This window comes from Echinops telfairi, unplaced genomic scaffold (assembly GCF_000313985.2).
Source record: "Echinops telfairi isolate 266 unplaced genomic scaffold, ASM31398v2 ScPeMD7_10;HRSCAF=50, whole genome shotgun sequence".
Taxonomy (NCBI): domain Eukaryota; kingdom Metazoa; phylum Chordata; class Mammalia; order Afrosoricida; family Tenrecidae; genus Echinops; species Echinops telfairi.
Window position 1 is genome coordinate 5,839,619 of NW_022103907.1, and position 22,908 is coordinate 5,862,526.

General features: G+C 43.6%; 1 protein-coding gene across 1 annotated transcript in view; it reads left to right on the forward strand.

Moving 5' to 3' along the window:
• The window catches only part of TTC27 (tetratricopeptide repeat domain 27), a 169,439-nt gene that overhangs the window by 133,357 nt on the left and 13,174 nt on the right, over positions 1 to 22,908 (forward strand). The window contains exons 15-17 of the mRNA XM_013006843.1: positions 2,522 to 2,687; positions 16,262 to 16,459; positions 17,653 to 17,764. Of these exons, the coding sequence (XP_012862297.1) occupies positions 2,522 to 2,687; positions 16,262 to 16,459; positions 17,653 to 17,764 (476 nt within the window). The remainder of the gene's footprint in view (positions 1 to 2,521; positions 2,688 to 16,261; positions 16,460 to 17,652; positions 17,765 to 22,908) is intronic.

Below are 22,908 nucleotides of genomic sequence, written 5' to 3' on the forward strand. Positions count from 1 at the left end.
AAAGAGCGCCAGGTTATAAGAACAAAGAACAAAGTGTTCTTGTGCTAAGAAAGGCCTTGAGTAGAGGCCCAGAGTCCATGTGCTATCTTAATACTTAACATATAAATATATGTACATTGGCCTCTATCCATTTCATTATGAATTAGTATAATTACATATATATGTGCCTATAGCTATACCTCTATAAATAGCTTTTGCCTCCTATTTTTCACCCCCTCTATTGCCTTTCACCTTTCTGCTCTCCCACTATCATGGTCACCCTCCATTCGGCTCTCAGTATTTCCTCTCGGAGACATTGTTCTTGATCAAACTCCACCAGGCATTATACACCCTCCTCACCAATAATTTTAGATCTCATCATTCCCTTATCTTTGAGTTTGCTGGCTCCCCACTCCCGTACCCTGCCCCCTCCTCTCCCATGTCTCTCCCACCCCACCCTACCCCCAGCCACCGGTCCAGTTGTTTTCTCCTCTGGATTCATCCTACCTATTTTTTATAAAATTTTGCTTTTTGAATCCAGCTATTTTTGTGTTTCATCTTATTTAATGTGCCTCACAGGGCAGGTGTATAGAATGATAAATTCACTTTTTCATTTTGGACAAGAAGTCAAACAGCAATTTTTAGCTAATTTGTATTCTTATTTTCTGCATTATTATTTAACAATGCCTTAAAAATATTATTGTAACAGTCATCAATTATGCTAGATATTGGCTGTTTCATTGTTTATTTTTGTCTTTCTATTTTTTTTAATATTTTGGATGTTATAGATTTATCACTTACAATCATAATTTCAAGTATTTTAAGGTATTTATTTAGTCATTTACCAATCTGAATTTTACATTTTGAAAAGGAAAGATAGTTCTAACAAGTGTTTATTGCTATTTAATATTTTAGTACTATGATGTAATTTTTTTACTTTTTCATCTTAGAGTAATTATGTCTAGGAAAAATAAGTGATGGGCATGTTTCCCTTTTGTTGGGTGTAGGGCTGCAATGAATCTTAAACAACAGACATACATCTGTGGATTAGACTTACTTGCTCTAGAAAACATTACTTAATCTTAATTACCTTCTGTTTCTAGTGCTTGTCTCAGTAATAGACCTTGTTTCTTTCTTCACTTTATAAAGTTGGTCTTACCTTTTACTTAAACAAATTTTTATTGCCATATTGTATCGTTCTAGTTAGAATTTCTGTATTTGATGTGGTCTTATTATTTTATTTCTGTAATCTTGCATATTTATATAATTAAATGACCACAAATCTGGTGGGTTTAATCTTTTCCTTTTGTTTTGGTTTAGTTTTTAATTGAAAATGACTTTGTGCCTTCTCCCCCCACCCCCTTAGTTAAAAGCAAATGTTAGTGATTTAGTAGACTCAAAGCCTGCTCTCCCCATTGTCCCCAGTTCCTCTGTGTGGTTTTCCTCAGGACGTACCTGACAGCTGCTCGTTGTTGGAAGTGGGAGGTGAGGTTGTGGCATTGCTGGTGGCGAGGGTAGGTAGACGCGAGAACTCGGGGAACTAGGGATTGTAGGGGTCGCAGACAGAGAGATCTGTTAACTAAGAGTACCTTTCTGTACCTGGTCTTTATGTGGTTACACTCTCGATGTAAGAAACTGGAACCTTTTGATTTTAAGATTGAAATTGAGGTTTTTGAAATGTAAAGGGTTTCTAGTCTAAAGGTCTGCAGTCTGAAACCACCAGTCACTCCTCAGGGAAAACCAGGCTTCCGACTTATTCCCATTAAACAAAGTATATTCTCAGAAGCCCCCAGGGGCAGTTCTGCGCTGATTCAGGGTCACTGTGAGTGGGAATTGACCCAATGGCTGTGAGGCTTTTTGTTCAGCAAGAGAATGCCTTTAATATTCCGCTCATGTTCACACCCCCAGCCCATCACTTACTGTGACTGTAAATATTCTGTATAAAAAACCTTGAAGCCTTGATTTCAAATATTTATCTATTTTCTCCTTATAAGTATGTTTATCCAACTCTCTGGCCCAGTTTGAATTTAGAGCACTCCCAAGATCCCTGCCACTTTGATGACCTGCCCTTAAGTCTAGGGAACTAAGCAGTGAACCAAATGCTCACAACAAACAGAGCCAACCCTGACCTGTCTAGTATGTCGAGCTCCATCAACACTAATGTCAGCTATGATCTGAACTGAACCTCAGTGGGAAAAACCAGCAGATAGTTGCTAAGCGGGTAAATGATCATTTTAGGACAGGACCTACTTTGAGAAGATTTAGGTGAATGATTCTTCTATAGAATGTCCTGTTACCAGTGAGTAGGTGCAGAGAAGGAGTAAGTAGGAGTCTCTTTGTATGCTAATATTGCCACAGGGTTTGTCACTGAGTTCTGTAGAACAATTTGTGATGGTTTGGGGCTGTCTGGTCTTCTACTTGTGCTTATTAACACGAATGATAAGGACTACCTGGAGTCTAAATTCATGTTCTACATTTTCCTCTGGTTTGTGTGAATAAAGGGAGCTCATTATTACTCTCTTTGAAATTCTATCTTCAATAGAGTAAAAGCTTTTAGAACTTTACAAGAGGCTCTCAAGTGCAACTATGAACACTGGCAGATCTGGGAAAACTACCTCCTCACCAGCACAGATGTCGGGGAGTTCTCCGAAGCCATGACAGCGTACCACCGGCTCTTGGACCTGCGGGACAAATACAAGGATGTCCAGGTGGGAGATGCACCTTTGACTGTTTCGGTCTGTATTTGGTGTTGATCCTGATTATATTATAGCAAATACTGTGTTTCCCTGAGTGTACACAGAACAGTTTGTTAAACAGCAGTAAAATATACAGTGCTTTCCCCCCTGTATTCTTGGATGTATATTCTTGTGCAGTCATACTCTAAATGTTGTCATTACTGTGACTTGATGATAAAAACGCTCTGTGTGTTTACAAACACCCACACATCTGTACACACAACATGTAAAAACTAAATAAGATCCTGTTATGTAACGAATTATTTTGGGTCTCTCAGCATATTCTGTGAATTGTGTGGTTGTCGTTAGAGGACATCAAGTTGGTTCTGGCTCATAGTGACCCATGTACATACATCAGGATGATATGCTGCCCATTAAAGTACAGCACTCACTGCCCTTGAGTCAGTTCTGACTCATAGTGACCTTATAGCCGAACTCACCACCATCCAGTCTACGCCAACTCGTAGTGACCCTACAGGGCAGCGTAGAACTGGCCCTATGAGGATCCAAAGTGTAACTTTTCACAGGAGTAGAAAGCCCCATCTTTCTCCTAAGCAGTGGCTGATGGTTTCAAACGGATACCCTTGTAGATCACAGCCCAACCATCTGTGCCATCAGGGCTCTTTAGTGACCTTATAAAGCAGGGTAAAATGTCCCTTTTGGCTTCCTTGATGGTAACACTTTATGGGGGTAGAACGCCCCATCTTTCTCCTGTGTAAATTATAATAGCTCGAGCCCAGAGATTGATTGAACAAACTTTTATTGTATACTTTCAGAAAGTTTCAACAATAGAAATGAAAACCAACATTTTCTTTGTCGTGTTTGACGAAGTAATCTTCTTGATGAATTGAAATCTGAGCTGGTAACTCTTGTACAATATAGAAAATAATACATTTTATCCAAAAGTATCAGCAAGCTGAAGCGATTGCATTTACCATCCAGCAGGCTGAAATATGTGCGTCCGTAGGACTTAATTGTGGCTGAAGAAAGTAGACAAAGGTAGCAGTATGCCAAAGCTTATGGATTACAGAGTTAGCGGTCTAGGTGGTGTAACACTCTTTTACAGTCATCAATATATAGTGTTTACAATTATGAGTTGGAATGACCACAAAATAAACAATGTCTATTACCTAATACTATCTTGCTGCTCTATGGCTCTGTGAGCTATCCCTCCACTATTCCAGAGTTTTGTTTAATCCAGACCCTTCTCCTAGCTCCAGCCTTTGACATGTAGGCTTGGCCTTCTTACTAGCCCACAGGTACAAGGGAGCTTCAAATTTGTGGAAAATTCTATTAAATTTTAATTCTATTTTTCATAAACTTTTTCAAGCCTCTGTGATTTATTAGCCTAATTACTTTAAGGCTGAAGTTATGGGCACTTTATTTAAAAGATCTACAGGTAAATCCGCGGCACAAAACTTCTTTTAGCGTATTGAAAAACAACAGATATTATTTTGAAGACTAAGGTGCACCTGACCCAAGCTAGGGTATTTTCATTTGCCTCCTATGCATGGGAAAGTTGACGTTGAATAAGGAAAGCCAAACTTGCATTGTGGTGCTGGAGAACAAGATTGAAGGTATCATGGACTGCTAACAGGACAAACTGATCTGTCTTGGAAAAAAGCACAGCCAGGGTGCTCCTTACAGGCAAGGACTGCAAGACTTCCTCTTACTTTCTCTGTCAGGAGAGACCAGTCCCTAGAGAAGGACCTATACAAGGACATCAGGCTTGGGCAGTGAAAAGAGGAAGGCCCTCAAGGAGATGGACTGACACAGAGACTACAACAATGGGCTCCAGCACAGGACCAATCGCACGGATAGTGCAGGACCGGGCAGTGCTTTGTTCCATTGTACATAGGGTCGGTATGGGTTGGACCTTACTCTGGCACCCACCCTAACAGCAACATGGCTCCAAGTGGAGTAATTTCTGATGAGAGCAGAGAAGGTGATCCCAGTTGCCCTTCTGCGTTCCACTCTACTGCTGTGGCTGTAGCCTGTGTAGTCTTTACTTGAATTATCTGAAACTTGGCTTCGTTGGTTAGTGTGATCCCTTTACTCCTCTGTTCAGTGCCCCTGGTTTTTAACTGGCAAGATATATTTTTGCTAATTAATGTGAGTGGAATTTCCTTTCTAAGTGTATATGTTAACCCACAGTCATTCTTCATGTCTGCTAAAGCTTAGTAACAGCGACTAATGAGCCTTTTGGATCCAGAGAAAATTCTGAGTGAGCATCCTTTTATGTGTGGCCCGGTGAGACTTGTTTTCTATAAAGAACCCAAAAGATTATATCCAGGTTTCCACCCGTTGCCCCATCACATAAGAAGTGAGCTTGTAGGAGGCACTTGTCAGTGTGTGAGCATCAAAGGGAAGAGCTTTCCTGTTCTGTCTTCCACGTACTCCCCCCAGCTTCCCAGGGCCCCTGGCGCAAGCCAGATCCAGACAAGGTAAAGGAATACTAACAGGAGGGCTTGCTGTGCGTCGGACATGGCTTGAATGACGTTACATCTATTAACTCATTTCATTCTCACCACAATCTTGTGAGATAGGTCTGTGCCAGTGTAAGCTGTGCCTCTCTCTGGGATATGTGTTTTTAAACCAGTACATCTCCTTAGAGGAATATGGAGGATTAAAATGAGCACAAGAAAAGCAAGAAGGGACGCTGGGGTGGCTGGGCCAAAGAGAGAAAGACAAAGACCATGCTGTCATCTTTGCCCCTGGTCTCTGCCTTTCCTGTATTTAAACGCTTTGCTGTTTTATGATTCCTGAAACAAAGTAGTGAGATGTTTCTCAAGAGTCTTAACTTTGATTATTTAAATGTGACTCCTGTCTCTGCTTAGTACCCCCAAGCCCACTGCTAGCAGGTGGATTTGCACTCAGCAAACCTTGAGGACAGAATAGGATTGTCCCCTAGTGTTTTTATGGGAGCAGACAACCTCATCTTCTTCCTGAAGGGGCAGCTGGTGGACTCGAACCACCAACTCTGGAGTTAGCAGCCCAGTACTTAACCCACTCTGCCCCCAGAGCTCCCTGGTTAGTGCCTGAAACCTCCAACTCTTTTATGGAAGGGATTAAAAAAAGGTCTATTTCTCCTCTTTTAATGAGGAATTGTCTCTATCAAACAAAACAACCGTTTAAAGTGTGTTTTGAAAAGCTGTTCTTGTTCCATACCCTAGAGTGATAAAGTCGTGAAGATACTGCTGATTCTAATGTATGAATATAAGTGGAACAAGTATGTCCCATCTTGGCAACTCATTCCCGACAGGTGTGTATTCTAAAGGAGAGAGAAAAACACAGTTACCTTCTTGAAGATGATGCTGTAGATTACAATAGTGTCAGCATGATCAGTCAGATCCCCACCGATTACAGTAGGTGAGAATGCCCTGGAGACTCGTACTGAAGATTTCTTCTGTTCTTACCCCTCCCCAGGAACCCAGGTTCAGGGGTTCATTCATGGACATCTTTAGATAATACTGCTGTCCGTGAATATCGGTGAATGTGTGTGTGTGGGGGTTGGGGGGGGTGAGAAGAGACATGGGAATGAACTACAGGTAATCCCAGGGGTGGACTCACAGTGGAAATAACTCTAGCAAGAATGGCCTCAGTATCGCTAGTGGATTCTAAAGAAAAAACTTTCCGTTGTTGATACCAAATCACGTTTTCACTGGAATTCTAAAACACTTAAAAAAAACTTTCCGGAACCTTTCCTATGAAAGAATAAAGGACCTACAGAATGTGCTGTATTCTGACTCCTCAGTTGATTCAAATGATTTTAAAGTAAAAATCCGCTACTTATACGTTGGTAATGAAGAACAATGAAAGAAATAAATCTTAACAGATGTAAAGAATAGCTTAGGCTGGCATATTTCCCATTTATCCAGCCTCAGTTCTGAATGCATAGAAATGCATTTCGCGCCTTTGGGGGTGGGTTGGGGCCAGGGGAGGTGTGAGCGAGACAGACTGAAGGATGGGGTGTTTTGATTTCAGTCCTTACCTTAAATGCATTTTCAAGCACGTGCCGTGGTCTTAATCACCGCTTCTCATCCTTTCCAAGTACTCTGATGATGAATTTTCACCCATAGAAAAAGCTTAACATTTGTAGATGGCTATCTGTTTTAGCATAGACTTAACAAACAAGTGAAAATTTTATTTCCTACAGAAAGTTTTCTGAATTTAGTTTAAAATCATGACCAATTAAAAGTTTAGTTTCCTTTCTCTCCCAAGTTTTAATTTCTTCCTCAAATTTCAAAATAAACAAAAACAAATGTCCATTTGTACAATAGTATTTCATCTGAGCATGAATATTTCTGTGAGTTGGACATTGTTTGTATGAAAATATTTTACCTGTAGAAACAGTTGAGTGTAGAATTGTGGATTCTTGGTACTTCCCTCCCCTATACCCACAGCCACACACAGGAGCTCCAAGAATAGTTCTTATTATGTGAAATAAGAACTTAATTAAATAAGAACTTAATTAACTTAAATAATAAATATTTTATTTAAACCAAGCATGTGTGAAGCATATAATGCTCTGAAGATGGTTAAATTAGCTAACTTTCCATATATAATAACGAGGTAACCAGTGCCTTGTGATCATCTTTAACAACTTAAAGAGAGAACTTTAAGGCATTCAGCTGTAGAAATAGGCACAGTGAGGTCATTTGTACCCAAAGGAGTTACCCTTTTGCTAGGACTTGTCCAGAGCTCTCCTTAGCACTGCCAGAGAATTCCAGTGGCAGTGTTTAGGCTCTGGCAGGTGGGTGGATTAAATTATCACCGGAAGAAAGGCTTCATGGTTAGTGGTGGACACAGTCAGATTGAGCAGTTTTAGCTATCTGTCATCATGCTTTATTATGACCATACCCATTGCTCACAGCTCCTTATGCATATCTCACTGTTATGCAAAAATAGAGGAGGACTATATCAGTTCACAAAATGGAGAGTGACTTCATCACTATGTAACTTATAAATACATCATGACATGACTGGCCCAGCCATCGTGACATATCGTTTTAACCATCATATCCCGTTAGTCTTGGCATTCGTTACTGCCAGACAGACCTTGTGAATGAGCAGAATAGATAAAAGATTTTTCACTATGGCTGTAAAGGCATAAACTGTCAAATAAGATAGTCGGTTACTGAAGAGTCAATGATTGCATGATTGACAACCTGTTTGCTGTGCGGCGTGTGGAGGGGAAGAATAGGAATGATATATACTGAGTGCTACAGGCATAGTAGTTCCATGTTGGGCTGCGATCTGCAGGGTCCGAAGTTCTGAACGCTGCTGCTCTGGAGAAAGATGAGGCTTTCTCTTGGGGACAGGTCCAGCTCAGACTTATAGGGGCTGTTCTGCCCTGTCTTGTAGGGGCCATGAGCCTGCACCAACGCCACGGCTGTGCGAGGGCTCGAAGCTCGCTCTGAGTTGGAATTGACAGCAGGGGGGTTGATTTTTGAGGGGAGTGCTTAACGTGTTCCTGGCACTTAATGTGGATTTCCTTTTATAGTACTTACAGTTTATACGGTGGGTAAGAAATGCCCCTCATTTTACAGCTGATAAATAGAGTCCCAGAAAGGCTACATAAATTGATTACCTAAATTCAGTTAATAAATCGGAAGTAAAGGTTGGGAATCAAGCTTAGGTGTGCCTCATTGTCCTCTTCATGCCCTGCTCGGATGCAGTTGAGCTATGGAATAATATAAAGAGGTAAAAAATAAAAATTAATACAATTCACATTTCCCTTTTGTGATAATGTGCACATGAATTAGGCCTAATGAGTGTTTGTTTGTTTGAGGTGTTGTTTACTTGGGTTACGTCGATCAGAAGAGTTCTGATTACTGTATGATCTTTGTAACCACCCCAACCCCTCGTGAGATGTGGATCACTTGGACCCCTCTCACAGGAGTCACCTGATTCCTAACAGTAGCAAAATTACAGTGATGAAGTAGCAACGAAAATGATGTTATGTTTGGGGATCACCACAACATGAGGAACTGTATTGCAGGGTCGCGCATTAGGAAGGTTGAGAACCGCTGATTTGGGCCAAGAGTTTGGTGACACTTGGCCAAGGACTTCACGGTCGGTGTGGGGAGAAGACGGCTCTGCTTTTCTCCTTGCGGAGGTTCTTTAGTAGGTGCACCGGAATCGGCGTTCCTCCCAGTGAGACTTCTTCACCTCATTTCTGAGGCCACTCTTGGCTCCCAGGGCTATTTTCTGCCGGCCGCATGCCCCAAACATGGCCTCTGATGGCGGTGAGAAGTAGCTTAGGATAGAGACGAAGGAGAGATTTCCTATCACAGAATGAGAGCTGTGGGCAAAGGCCCCCTTCTGGAATCCGCGGTCTGACATTGGAGTGACTGTGAGGAACCATGGGCTGCGGATCCCAATTTAGTAAGACCTTTGACCCCTCAGGCTTTACAAATACATTTGGATTACCCCGTAATACACAGATGAATCCAAAATTGAGTAAATAAATGCTAAATATCCTTTTCACCACATAGGAAAACTAGGGATAGGAATGTTTGCTAGGGATAGGAATGTTTGCTTGAATTCTGAGACATTAAAAGAAAACTCAGGAATTTTTTGTGACCATATATATATGTATATGACAAAATACTTATAACAAACAGGAAGGCTAAAAATATCTTTATTATGTAAAGAATTAACATCTGCTATGGGAATGAAATGAACAGAATCGAGAACTTAGAAATAGATTCAAGTAGGGTAAGGATTTAGTATGGGATCAGTGTGGAATTTTAAACCTAAGGGGTAAAAATAAAATATTCTATTTGTATTGAAATAGCTGCGCAAGCATTTGGAATCAAAAGCGAAAGCTCAACTTCACACCTCACAGTAAGCAGGGCGGTGGATGAAATGCAGATCCCAGAATTGGACGCCCCGCCTGTGTCCCCTCGATGCCCGGGACAGGCAGTATGACGGGGCAAATTACGTCATCATTTTGTTTGCTTCTGGTTCATGAACTGGGAATGATAACAGAGCTCGCCTCCTGAGATCGTTGTGAGGGTTAAACGTATATGTACTTGGCCCATAGAAGTGTTCTATAAAAGAAGCTATTTTGATTAGTGTCAGATTGGAAAATGAAGTGCCAAAAGGAAATATGGTAAATATGTTTATGAGCTTGGATACAGAAGAAACACTTCCAAGACTGTAACCCTTTATGGGAGTAGAAACCCATCTTCATCTCTCAGAGCTGTTGGTGTGGTTTCAGACGGCTGACTCTGCAGATCGCAGCCCCATGCGTAACCACTAGGCCACCAGGGCTCAGAAGAAACCTCTTTAGTCATGCCACAAAAGCCATGCTCCACAGAGGAGAGGATGGAGAGAGTTAATATTTGAAGCTTCTACATGGGGGGAAGAAGGAGCCGGAGATGGCCATCCACAGTGGGGACAGGTTAGCACCCCACAACGGAAGCTGGAAGGCAGTGACTAGAAGCCAGGTAAAGGCCCAGGAAGAGTTTGTTTCTGTGTTAAATGTTGTTTTGGTCCATTGACCACTGCACGGTTCACTTTAGGCAGAAAGCAGCCGTGGCAGTGACCTTTAAACAAGTGGAAAGTGAGCCAGCACCTCCCCTGTCCCCCCACCTCTACCTTGCCCATCCTTCGCAGTGCTGACCAAGGCAGCATGTGCGGGAGCAAGCCCAGGGAGACCGCAGCTAAACACACTCACGTCTTGCCTCTGGCAAACAGTGCCAGCGGTGGGCATCTGGGAGTGACAGAGGAGATAGAGAGAGGAAGGGAGGAGGAGGTCCTTAGAAAATAAAGGAAGACTTTTCAAAGGGTGACACCGGCTTGGTGTCCTGGTAATGGTCGCTTCACCGAGGATTTTCAGTTCAGGAATTTTCCCAAATGACACCCAGATCTGTCCCACAAGCTCTCTGTTAAAGAGGGTCATCTGTGAAATTTGAGTAAAGCTTTGCAGTCCGAAAATGGATTCACAAGTCCCTGTTGGTATCATTGTAAAGGAAACCCTAATTTTAAGAAGTTACCTAAATGAATTCTATTCTCAGTTTGCTTGATGTTAAGATGCCAGTAATACAGAAACATTTAAATCATGTCACAGAATCTCTAATTGCATCCTTCCCCATCAACACAGCAAAATCGCCTAACGAGGGTCAGATCAGCCACTCCCATCCCCCGCCAGGGGCTCTTCCAATGCAGGCTCCCACAGTTTCCGCTGGATGGTTTTCCTTCCGGGCTTAGTTCCTTTTCAGTCTGAAAAAGCACATCCTTAATTTTCCCATCCTGAAGTTGCTCTTCTAATTTTTTTTATATCTGATTCTGTTTTGATCATACGTAACTTCTCATTTGTAATCTCTATTGTAGACTTTCTATAAGGTTTTGCTCAAGGACATAGGATCTTTAAAAAATATTTACATTTTTATTGCCACCTAATCCACATATCATACAATTCAGTAGTTCAGTTGTTCACTTATATCAAGAAGAATTGTGCAACCATTATCGCAATCAATTTTAGAACACAACCCCTCCCCCCATGGTTAAATCGCCTTTAAAATGAGTTGTGCATTCACCATCAGTTCTAGTGCTCCCTCCTGCCTTCGTTATTTACATTTTATAGTGCCACATTTTTTAAAAAATTACACATGCTAAGAAGGTTAGAAAGGAATTCATTATAATGTTAGAAGTATTTATAGTTGGCTGATATGACTGTGGAAATTTTATTTTTCTTTTACACAAGCTCTTCTATTTAGAAGAGAGAGAACTTCTATTTATAAAGGGAGAACTTTATAAATTTGAAAAATGACAAAACCTATCTGTAGCAGGGCAGGGACCGCAGGGAAACTGAGATTTGGCAAATAAATTAGAAGAGTTACTTGCCTACCTGCTTTTTAAATAAATATCTTTTTTCAATATGAAAGCACTTAATAGAAAGTAGTAAGGGACTATGCTTTGTATATTAATATGGCAAATGCTTCAGAGCAAGCCTAAATCCCAGATTGCAGGTTCAGATCTGTCTCCACCGTTGCTAGGCATGTGATTTGGGGCTCCAGTTTCCTCACCTGCAGAATGCAGAGATGAATAATACTTTTCTCGAAAGCTTGTTAGGATGAGCAAGTGTGCTCATAGAGCTCCTAGCATGTAGGAAGGCTATCAAAGTTATGAGGGTAAGTGAAAAAGTATTACTAATAAGGGTCCAGTTGTCACAATGGTTTGTTCCGTATAAAACGTGCGTAAGCATATCTCTGTGATCAGTGGACACCTGTCCAGTAGACTGAAGAGATCCATATCCCCATTCCAGGGAGATCTACGCTTTGTTTGATGTGCAAAAGTTTTTAATTTTTGTGAAGTCCAGTATCTGGACCCATATCTCAAACCATATATGAAAGCTAACACAATGACCTAGATATAAAAATGGAAACTATAAAACTCTTAGAAGAAAACATAGAGAAAAAAACACTGCAATTTCTTCCTCTACTATTCCCAATTCCTCACGATCCTTCTCCCCAAATGGGAGCAACTCTGCAGTACTTCTTTTTAGTCATTTGCACATTTCCATACTCCATAATAATGGGTTTGTACTGCTAATTTTTAGTAACCAACTTTAGGCATTATCTGTTGACTTTGCATTACAGTAAATGAGGACTTAGCTCTCTTGTACCACTATTTCTGCTTCTTCCCTTATCATTCCAATATATTTGTGTTAACATTTTGGGTTAGATGAATACTCCCAGCTAACATTATTATGTGTAGGCAAGTAGTATCAGATGAGTATTATAGGATTCTAGGATTATGCTACTTGTTTTGTTGTTTTTCCCTGATATTAAGCGTTGTCTGTAATGTTTGTTTTTTCCCTTCTCTCTTAGATGTGAGCTTCTAGATCATGGTCTCTGTTCTTCACCTCACCTCATTGTAGCTCCAGCTCTTGATAAAGTCACTAACCCCTGTGGCTGTTAGGTGCTGCCAAGTGGATTTCCGTCTCATAGTGACCACATGTTTTAGAGTAGAACTCCCCCGTAATGGTTTCTTGGCTAAAATATCGACAGGAGCAAACAGGCAGGTCTTTCCCATGGAACCATTGGGTGGTTTGAATGCCGTGTTTGGGTTAGCAGTCGAGCACTTAATCCTTTGAGCTACCAGGGCTCCTTCACCGCTATCCCTTATAACTGCCAAATCCAGGCGAGTCTTCCACTGCTGTGTGCAGTTCATGTTTGCCTATGTGCATCCTTGTTCCTTTCTTCTCCCTTGGCTCCCACGATGCTGTCAGCTATCTGGTCACCCCTTTGAGTCTCCCTGGTGGACTCTCCACCTCACAGCAGCGCTGTGGAACACTGGCTCTGGGGGTCCCGAGACTGTAACTCTGGATGGGAGAAAAGCCCAGCTTCCTACCCTGGAGTAGCAGGGTTCGAGCTGCTGGGCTTGCAGCTCAGCGCGGCCTGTAAGCCCACTACGCCCCCAGGTTTGCTGTGGGCCCTGACCCGATGCGCTGAGCTTTTTAGTGGACTTTTCTTCTTCCCTCAAACCTTGGGGTTTGTGTTTTGTTTTTAAATATTCAATCCTCAGCCTTATTCTTACCCAGGAGAGTCTCTTTAAGTAATACCTGCCACAACCATGAGCGACTTACATGTTTCTCTATCTAAAACTCCCGTCTGAACTGCCAGTCTGTTGGTGTAGCTGGCACTGAGCATGCAGATGGAGAGCCGGAAAGCACATTGGTTAACTGCCTCCTACCGGAATCAAGGCCCCTCTTTCTTTGAGATTTGCATAGGTAGTGGGTGGTGGCACTAGGGCCTTGCTCTGCCTATAGTTCTCTCTAAGGAGCGCTGGACTGTGAACCTCAAGGTCAGCGGTTAGAAACCACCAGCCTCTCTGCGGAGAAAGATGAAGTTGTCTACTTCTGTCCAGATGTACAGTCTTGTCGACCCCCAGGGCCGGTCCACTCTGTCCTGTGGGGTTGCTATGAGTTGGCAGTGAGTTTTGGGGGTTGTTTTGTTTGTGGGCTTTTTTGATAGTTCTCTTTGCCGTCCCCAACTCTCTCAGCACACATTGCTTCATCACCCCACCTTTCTATAGTTCTCTTGGCACACCCCTAAATGCTCCCTCTCTCTCCCTCTCTCTACCTCCCACCCCCACTCACATTTCCTCTTTCACCCTACCAGCACTGCAGCTTTCCATCTTTATTGGCAAGAACCAAAAGATATCTCTCCCTGTGATCTCCAGTAGGTCCAAGTGAGGGTTTGGGATGTTGGGCCAACTATGAGATCCCAGAGGAAAGCAAGTGTTTTATCATTTTGTTTGCTTAATTTGTACATACTAGTGGCCATTCGAATGGCCCAACCCTTGAGAAGCATCTTAACCCTGAAAATGCTCACGGAATGATCATTTGAAACAAGTGTGCACCTTCACATGGCTTCTTTTGGCATTTTGACTCTCAGTTTTAAAGCCACATGTGGGATGGTAATGGGAATTCCGTTGCATTCTGATTTAAAATTGCACATGGGTTTGTCATGTGAATTTACAGGCAGAGCTATGTCCTTTGTCCAAACAAAACAGGAAAGCACAGTTTAATATTCATTCCCCTATTCTCATTTATGAATATATCTGTTTAGGACCACGAGTCTGTGTTCACATTCCTACCAGTGCTGACGTTCTAGGAGCACATCCCGGGGGCCAGAGGGCTGCGTTGCGTGCATGTCCCGGCAGGCCCCAGGATGGTTCTTGTTAAAACTTAGATGCTGCTCCAGTATCTCTGGGGTGGGTTTACATTTCTGTGTTTCTAACACGCTCCCAGGCGATGCTGTGCTGTTGGCCATGAACCACACTTTGTAGAAAGATCTTATAGCACCTTCTGTGAGCTGGTTTTTTAGGTGGGTCTAGGTATCTTTGCTTCTCCCCCATCAAAGATGTAGATGAGGGAGGTTCCCCTTCTACGAATCCTGGAGACACAGACTGATGGAGACAGGCAGATGTGCCCTGCCATAGCCACGCAAGCCTGCTGTGAGGCCCAGCAGAATCCATCTATCAGCATTCAAAGCATCTGGGCTAGAATGTGTAAAGAATAGCTGAGGGTAACCCAGCCAGAACTGCCTTGTGGCAGCTTCTAGCTGGAGGAAGAAATACTTTCTACCTACTCTGCATGCCTAATATAAATGCACTAGCCAGTTAACATGCAGTAGTTAAGAAAGATCGGGACCGTGTGAAGTAGCATTAGAATGTTATCACCTTCTGTCCACAGTCTGGGTGGAAAGTAAGAAGGTAGAAACTAAGCAGGGAGGGGGAGAGGCTGGATTTGGAATTCACCGAGGATGTCAAATCAAGAAATGGATTGGACTCGGCAGAAATGGGAGAAGAGCCACTGGAGGTTGAAGCTGGGGTACTGGCTTCCAGGAACTGTGTGGTTGAGTTCACCCAGAGTCCACAGGAGGAAGTCCGGCCTGGCCTCTGTGTCTCACCCTGGGGTAGACCGAGTGTGGGACACCAGTGGGACATGCCCTGGAGGTATGCATAGCCTGGAGGCCCAGGGAGGAATCTGCTGAGCCGCAGACACGGGCAGAATCTTGTTGATGTACTTGAAGCCACAGCTGCAAATGAGAGCTTTCCAAGAGAGGGCTCAAAATAAAAAGAGCCGAGAGTGCTGAATTGGGGGGCCCGGGGAGGAAGAGCCCTCCACAGAGACGAGGCAGGGCCTCCAGAGAGGCATGGAGATCTAGAAAGGGCTCAGGGTGGCACGACCTAGTTTTTATTTTAATAAAAACATCAGGGTGATGGTCTTCTAAGAGGTCCCACACAGTGTTTCCCTGTCGTCCTCAACAGTGGGGGGGTGGTAGCTTTGGGGGTTGGCTGTTGGCTGTGTCTAGCTCACCAGCTGGTTGTTGTAGTTGGGGGCCCTTGAGTCGGTCCCGCTGGTAGCCACCCTGTGTGTAACAGAACAAAGCACTGCCTGATCCTGCACCAGTCTCACAAGTGTCCTTACCTTTGAGCCCATGGTTTCAGCCATGGTGTCAATCCATCTGATTGAGGGCCTCCCCCCCCCCAAGACAGACCTGTTTGTTCTTTAGGCAGCCGGTGGTACTTTCAGTGTTCTTTGAGAACACCATAATTCGAATGCATCGATTCTTCAGTCTTCTCATAGTGTCCACTGTCACATGCAAACGAGGCCATTGGAAATGCCACGGCTTGGGTCAGGTGCACCTTAGTCCTCAAAGTAAAGCCTTGCTTTTCCACACTTTAAAGAGGGCTTGTGCAGCAGATTTACCCAGTGCAATGTGTCCTTTGATCTTTGCCTGCTGGCCCCATGAGCATTGATTGTGGATCCAAGCAAGACAACATCCTTGACAACTTCAATCTTTTCTCCATTTACCTTGATGTTACCTGTTGGTCCAGTTATGAGGATTTTAGTCTTCTTTACCTTGAATTGTAATCCACACTGATGGCTGTAATCCTTGGTCTTCATCAGCAAGTGCTTCAAGCCCTCCTCACTTTCAGCAAGCAAGGCTGTGTCATCTGCATACTGCAGGTTGTTCATAAGCCTTCCTCCAATCCTGATGCCAGTTTCCTCATGTGCATTTTTTTAGGTCCTTAAAATTCTGGTCAGGGTGGTGATTGATGGGGTGGCTGATCGGAGTGGAGAAGTTGCAACCAGCCTCAAAGGGAAGCTGCAGGAGTTATTTGGCAGAATAACTTCAAAGGTGACCAATGATGGCGACATCTGGAGGCTCTATGCCCAAGTCTGTGGCAATGGGCAGAGTGAGAACCCTGATGAAAATGACAAGGTAAGTCCTGGGCCCGCTGTTTGTACCTGCACGTGGGCAAGAGACCTGCTTTTGCAGTGGCTGAAAGGGGAGTTTGATCATTTGCAAGATACAATAGATGTGCCTGGTTTTTTACTGTCGATTCAGAGCCTTCTACATAAACACTTTGAACCGTGGACAGGTTAAGACTTGTCAACGTTCTATTTTTTCTCTCTCTCCCATGAACTTAGGGGTCTGCAGCCAACAACTGGCCCTGGTCTTGGACTCTGCAATCCTTTCTGCAGGCTCATTGCTGACGCCTGGGGAAGGCAGGTGGCATTGAAGGAGAGACCAAAGGCTGTAGATCAGAGATGAGGATGGCAGCCGGGAGAGGGAGAAAGAACGTAGATTAGGGCGCTGGGGAAGAACTTTGAAAGGCTGAGCGAAGAGTGCTCCACAGAGGCTCCGCTTCCTTCTCAGCACTCAGCGCATGTGCCTTTTGCTTCTTATCTTAAACTTGCAGGAGGGCCCAGCATTTCCAAGACTGGAGTCATTGTTTTGTGATTCTTTGCAAAAACATTCACAACGCGTCAAATATACTCCTTGCACAGGTTTGGTATTAGCCATGGTACAGATAACCTGTGAGATTATTAGCCAGCCCGTCCCCTCTCTGTCCACCTAGCTGGCTTCTACCATTACCTTGTCAGCCCAGAGAGCACACACTTGCATGCAGTCACACACACCCTGCTTTCTGTCCCATCCTTTCTGAACAATGTGTACTCTCTGGTGTATACGGAACCAAGGTACTTAGAAATCTCTGATCTGCGATTTCTCCCAAAATGAGTTAACAAAGATGGTGTGAAAGAGAGACTCTTTAAACTCTGTGGGCTTACACCCCATCAGCAATCACATAATTGTCACCTTATTCCTTCAACTGACCATATAAATTGATGGCTACAAATGCTGTTCATGTGTAGATTTCCAAACCTGACAATTACAGGCGTCTGTTTACAGGCCAGTGTCTCTATATCCAGGCACATCAGTTTGATTTCTCTTAATTGTTTGTTGCTATTGTGTATGCATCTATGCCCCCTTCTTTGATGAGAATAACAGAGTGTGCTATCTTATACAGATGTGGTTTCCCCTCCCCCCCCCAAGTTGGAATTAGTTCCATAGGACTTCCAGACCATCCATGTGAATCTCGTAGGGTTCTGAATGTTGCTTTCTCTCCTCAGGCATTCCACTATCTCTCGAAGGCCTACAAATGCGACACACAATCCAACTGTTGGGAGAAAGATGTGACGTCATTTAAGGAAGTGGTTCAGAAAGCCATAGGACTTGCACATGGTACTTGATATAATATTTGATATCCATAGCGTATTTTAATGTGTGTCTTTTTTTACTAAAGAAAGAGTATTCATCAAAGGTAAAGTTCCATTATTGATGCATCTGGGTTGTTTGATTATATCAAAATTGTTATATTTAATGGGACATTTTTCTTCCAACTTCTATCTAATAGGCACGTTGTGTAATAGGAAGAAACAGGTAGCTTAAATACTCCCTGAAGAAGTGGTAGGTATTAAAAGCTCTCTTTAGAATGTGAAATGCATTTTACAACTGTACTTGCTTGTACTCCACCCAGAGTCTCTCTGCACTGGTGACGCAGGAAGAGGGGACGCCACTAATGACTCCCTGATCTAGGTTCTCCCTTTGTCAGTGAAATCATTGATGCTTCAAAATACATAGCTCTTTGGGAGTATATGGCCCTATACAAAGAGCAGTCGAATCTACAAAAGAAAGGTAAAATGCCATCTGTGTCCTCTCTCTGAGAAATATAAAGGGCTCTGCTTTCTCTGCAGTAGGAGCAGCTCGCCTGCCACTGCCCCTCATCCCCCTAAAAATGTACGCCTGCGCCAAATTTGTCTCCACCCCTTCCCGGGTCAGGAGCACCTCCCCGCTGCTGAGCCAACCCTTGTCTGTGTTGGTGCAGAAACAGCCCGGGACACAGACAAGCACTTCAGCAGCTGGACAGCCCACGTTCCCTGACCTTACTTATCCCTATTTGTAGCTTCCAAACCAGCACCATCTCAAGGGACAATGGTGCAGCCGCCAAGTTCATTGGGGCCAGGGCTGTCACAGTTGGAATGGCAGGCTCTGGAGTTGGCACTGGGGCTGGGTTTGGGACCCTCATCCTTGGTTATGCAAGGAACCTTCTCTGAAGCAGCTGCACTTCAACTCCATCCTGGGCTTTGCCCTCTCGGAGGCGATGGGCTTTTCTGCCTGATCCTCTGCGCCATGTGAAGGAGCCGTCTCCACCTCCCATAGTTCTCTGTCCTGCGTCTAGTCTGCCCTATATGTTCCTTTCCCTGCACCTCCCCTGGCAGCCTGGGCAAAGTGATTGGCTCAGGGTTTGGTAGAGGGAAGACAAATAAATACTGTATTAATTTTAAAAAAAGAAAAAATGTAAGGATGATTTGGGTGGGGAATTTACATATATTTGTGTAAATGTTACATGTTATTTACATTTATATGTTACATGCTGGGCAAAGATATTCTAGGTAAAGGCAGTTTTCCATTATTTTCATTAATGAAAAATAAACTGCTTACATTTGGTAATGTACTTTTATATTTATATTTGAATATGGGCGTGTAATGCCTTGGGAAAGCAGTTCTAGTATAGTACCAAGCCCAATATTAAGAACTACACCAGAGACACTGCGCAAGACAGTGTGCCAGTCATAGTCCTCCAGCTGCTGCTCTGCCTGCCTTTTCCTGGAACTGAGTGACAGCAAACAGGGAGACAGCGAGGGATGGTGACAAAGGCTGAGCTGTGGCATCCAGGGGCCTAACCTCCAGGGCCAACTTCTTACCAGGTGACTTTGGCAAATTGCTCAACTGCTGTGAGCTCGGTTCCTCTTATTGGTGAAATGGGGGTAGTACCTACATACGGTTGTTTTGAAGACTAAATGAAAACATACTTAAATACTTAGTAATATTTTGCACATAGTGTGAATGTAAATCCCTTACTTTCTCAGCCCTGCCCCATTCCTCCTGGCTTTGAGGATTTCGGCTATTGAACACGGGGCTCTAAAGTAAAAGGAAACTCACGAGCAAAGATAAAGTTTAACTGACCTATAAAGATGTCATAGATTATTCAAGTGATTTAGAAACCAGGCTTAGAGTAAATAACTCTGCTTATGACCTTTGACTTCTTTGGCCCAAAAAATACAACTGTCCTTAGATAGCTTGATAGATAGGTAGGTACTCATCACTTTGTCAAGTTGATGTCAGCTCATAGTGAATGCTGTAGGTGAGGGTAGAGCTGCCTCGTGAGTTTCTCAGACTGTAACTGTTTACAGGAGTAGAAAACCCTGTCTTTTTCCTATGGAGTGGCTGGTGGCTTTGAACTGCAGACCTTTCAGATCACAGCCCAACATGTAAGCACGACACCACCATAGCTCAGATAGATAGATAGATTTAATGGATGGAATAATTAAAATCGACATAGCTGAAATTCAATTTAAGAAATTTTGAGGTAATTGCTAATCAGTGGTAAGATGATTTACTTTGAAGAATTTATCTTACCTACTTCAACTTGCCACCCCTAACATTTCTGTGACTAGCTAGCTCTAAAACATGCAAAGCCAAGATATTTTCTGTAATCACTAAGAAGTGCTGGTATTAAACCTGCCCCATAGAAATGTGCAGGTTAAAGGGACAGTCTAGGAAAAACATTTCATTTTCATCTTTGAGTTAGTTTTTACTATTGTCAGCACCCTTTTTTCATCAAGGCAGTCTTTGGAGGAAAACAGGTCTCTATTTTTTGAAGTTCTCCTTTGACGTTACCGAATTACCGTATATACTTGAGTATAAGCTGCCCCGAATATCAGCTGAGGCACCTACTTTTACCACAAAAACTGCATTAAAAATGTGCTGAAAACCCACGGCTTATACACGAGTACATACGGTATGTGTTGCTGCTCCTACAGCATGTTAACATATTTGAATGGCTGCTCCGCTTTTGTTCTAATGCTATCTTAGGTTCACGACAAGAAGCCCTCACCTTGTCTTAAGTGCTGTTGGGTACCAGTGCTCGTTGAACCGCGAACAGGGTCTCTGTTACTCTCTTTCTGTCTCTTCTACCCCACTCAGTTCTCAAGAAGGAAATCTCCTGTGTGGTTTCTTTGAACTCTTCACATGGTTTACTCCCTGTCCGGTTGCCTCTGTTAAGGGTAGTGAGTGGTGTAGTTCACAAAACCTGATAAGATATTGCCATCTCAGGTCTAGGAGATTGTCTGTACCAACACTGTCATCGGGGGCCCCTTTTCATTGTCTGGAGTGTGGCCACTTGTCGTCTCTGCTACTTTGTGCTTTTGGAGAAAGGTTCTTTACCTTCCCAGGAACTCTGGAAAGAATAATGCAGGCATTTTAGCTCCGGTTTGCGCAAGGAAGAGGCACTGCTCCCTTGGATGACTTGATGATTTGAAACAGCAGGCTGGCTCTCTCTCCACTCCCTTCCCCTCTCCCTCCCACTCCTCTCCTCAGTTAGCTTGGCCTCACCTTCAGTGCCTTTTGGAAATTCAATTGAAGAGGGGGGAAGGAAGGAATTTGGTCTTGGTTTTCTTAGAATGAAAATATAGAGTTAAAGAAAACCCACGCTTTTTCTGGTACAGCTCCCTGGGCACCGTTGCAGGGCAGCTCGTGACTCTGCAGTCAGCCTATGGGACGGAGGAGGACCGTCCAGCCCTTAGGGCTTCCAGCCCTAGGCTTCCTAAGCTTGCTGGGAGCAGAGCACAGGTGCTTTCTCTTATAGAGCCTAATGGGTCCCCTCTGCCGACCTTTCAGTGAGCAGCCGACTGCTGACCCATGCCAACCAGAAGACCAAACTCACTGCTATAGGGTCAGTGCCAACTCACAGTGAGCCTATAGGGCAGGGGAGGACTGACCCTGCCAGTTTCCAAGACAGTAACTCTTTCTAGGAGCAGAAGGGCCCTCTTGCTTCTGTGGAACTGCTTGTGGTTTTGAACTGCTAACCTTGCAATTCACAGACCAATGGGTGACCACTGCAGCACTGGGCCTCCTGGTCCATGTGAAGGGTCTCCTTTACTAAGGGGTAAGCAGCCATGGTAGTTAAAACTTTCCCACCCTAAGAAACCTTTTCAGGGTGGGGAAATAGATCTACGTGCATATATTTATACGTTTAGTATTAAGGCAGCAGATGGACATTGGGCCTCTCAATGCAAGAACACATCATTCTATTAAATTGGCATTCCAGGATGCACACCTACTCGACATGATTGTTGAAGAAAAATGTGTGCATAAGCAAATGTGGTGAAGAAAGCTGATGGTCCCCGGCTATTAAAAGATATATATTAAAAGATATAGCGTCTGGGGTCTTAAAGGCTTGAAGATAAACAGGCAGCCATCTAGCTCAGAAGCAACAAAGCCCACATGGAAGAAGCACACCAGCCTGTGTGATCACGAGCTGTCGAAGGGATCAGGTATCAGGCATCAAAGAACAAAAAATCATGTCCTTGTAAATGTGGGTGAGTGCAAAGTGGAGACTCAGAGCCCATTGGTAGGCAACTGGACACCCCCTTACTGAAGGGTTGTGGAGAGGAGATGAGCCAGTCAGGGTGCAGGGTAGCAATGATGAAACATGTAACTTTCTTCTAGTTCTTAAATGCTTCCTCCTCCCCACTATCATGATCCCAATTCTACCTTACAAATCTGGCTGGACCAGAGGATGTACATTGGTACAGATAGCAACTGGAAACACAGGGAATCCAGGACAGATGATCCCTTCGGAACCAGTGATGAGAGTGGCGATGCCTAGAGAGTAGAGGGAATGTGGAGTGGAAAGGGGGGAACCGATTACAAGAATCTGCGTATAGCCTCCACACTGGGGGATGGACAGCAGAGAAGAGGGCGGCGGAGACGTCAGACAGTGTAACATGACAAAATAATAATAATGTATGAATTATGAAGGGTTCGGGAGGGAGGGGGGAGGAGAAAAAAATGAGCCAATATAAGGGCTCAAGTAGAAGGCAAATGTTTTGAGAATGATGATGGCAACAAATGTACATAGGTGCTTGACACGATGGATGTATGGATTGTGACAAGAATTGTATGAGCCCCCAATAAAATGATTGGGAAAAAAAAAGAAACCTTTTCACCCTCATTCTCTCAGATTAACTGGGAGAATGAGATTAACCTTGCTGCTTACCAAGGATCCTTTTAACCTTTAGCTGAAAAATGTCACCATCCAGTTACTATTTGAAGTGGAAATAGCAATCTGGTCTCTAACCAGGCCACAGGAGACGGTGTGAATTACTGACAACTCTATTTTGCCAGGCACAGGCAGCACCACCACCCCCAACCAATTAGCATTTACATGGGAAAAGAAACCACTTGCCCTTCCCCAATCCAAGACCGAGAGTGTCAGGTAGACTTTAATCCCAATAATGTCTAGTGTCGGGTTTAATGGGACT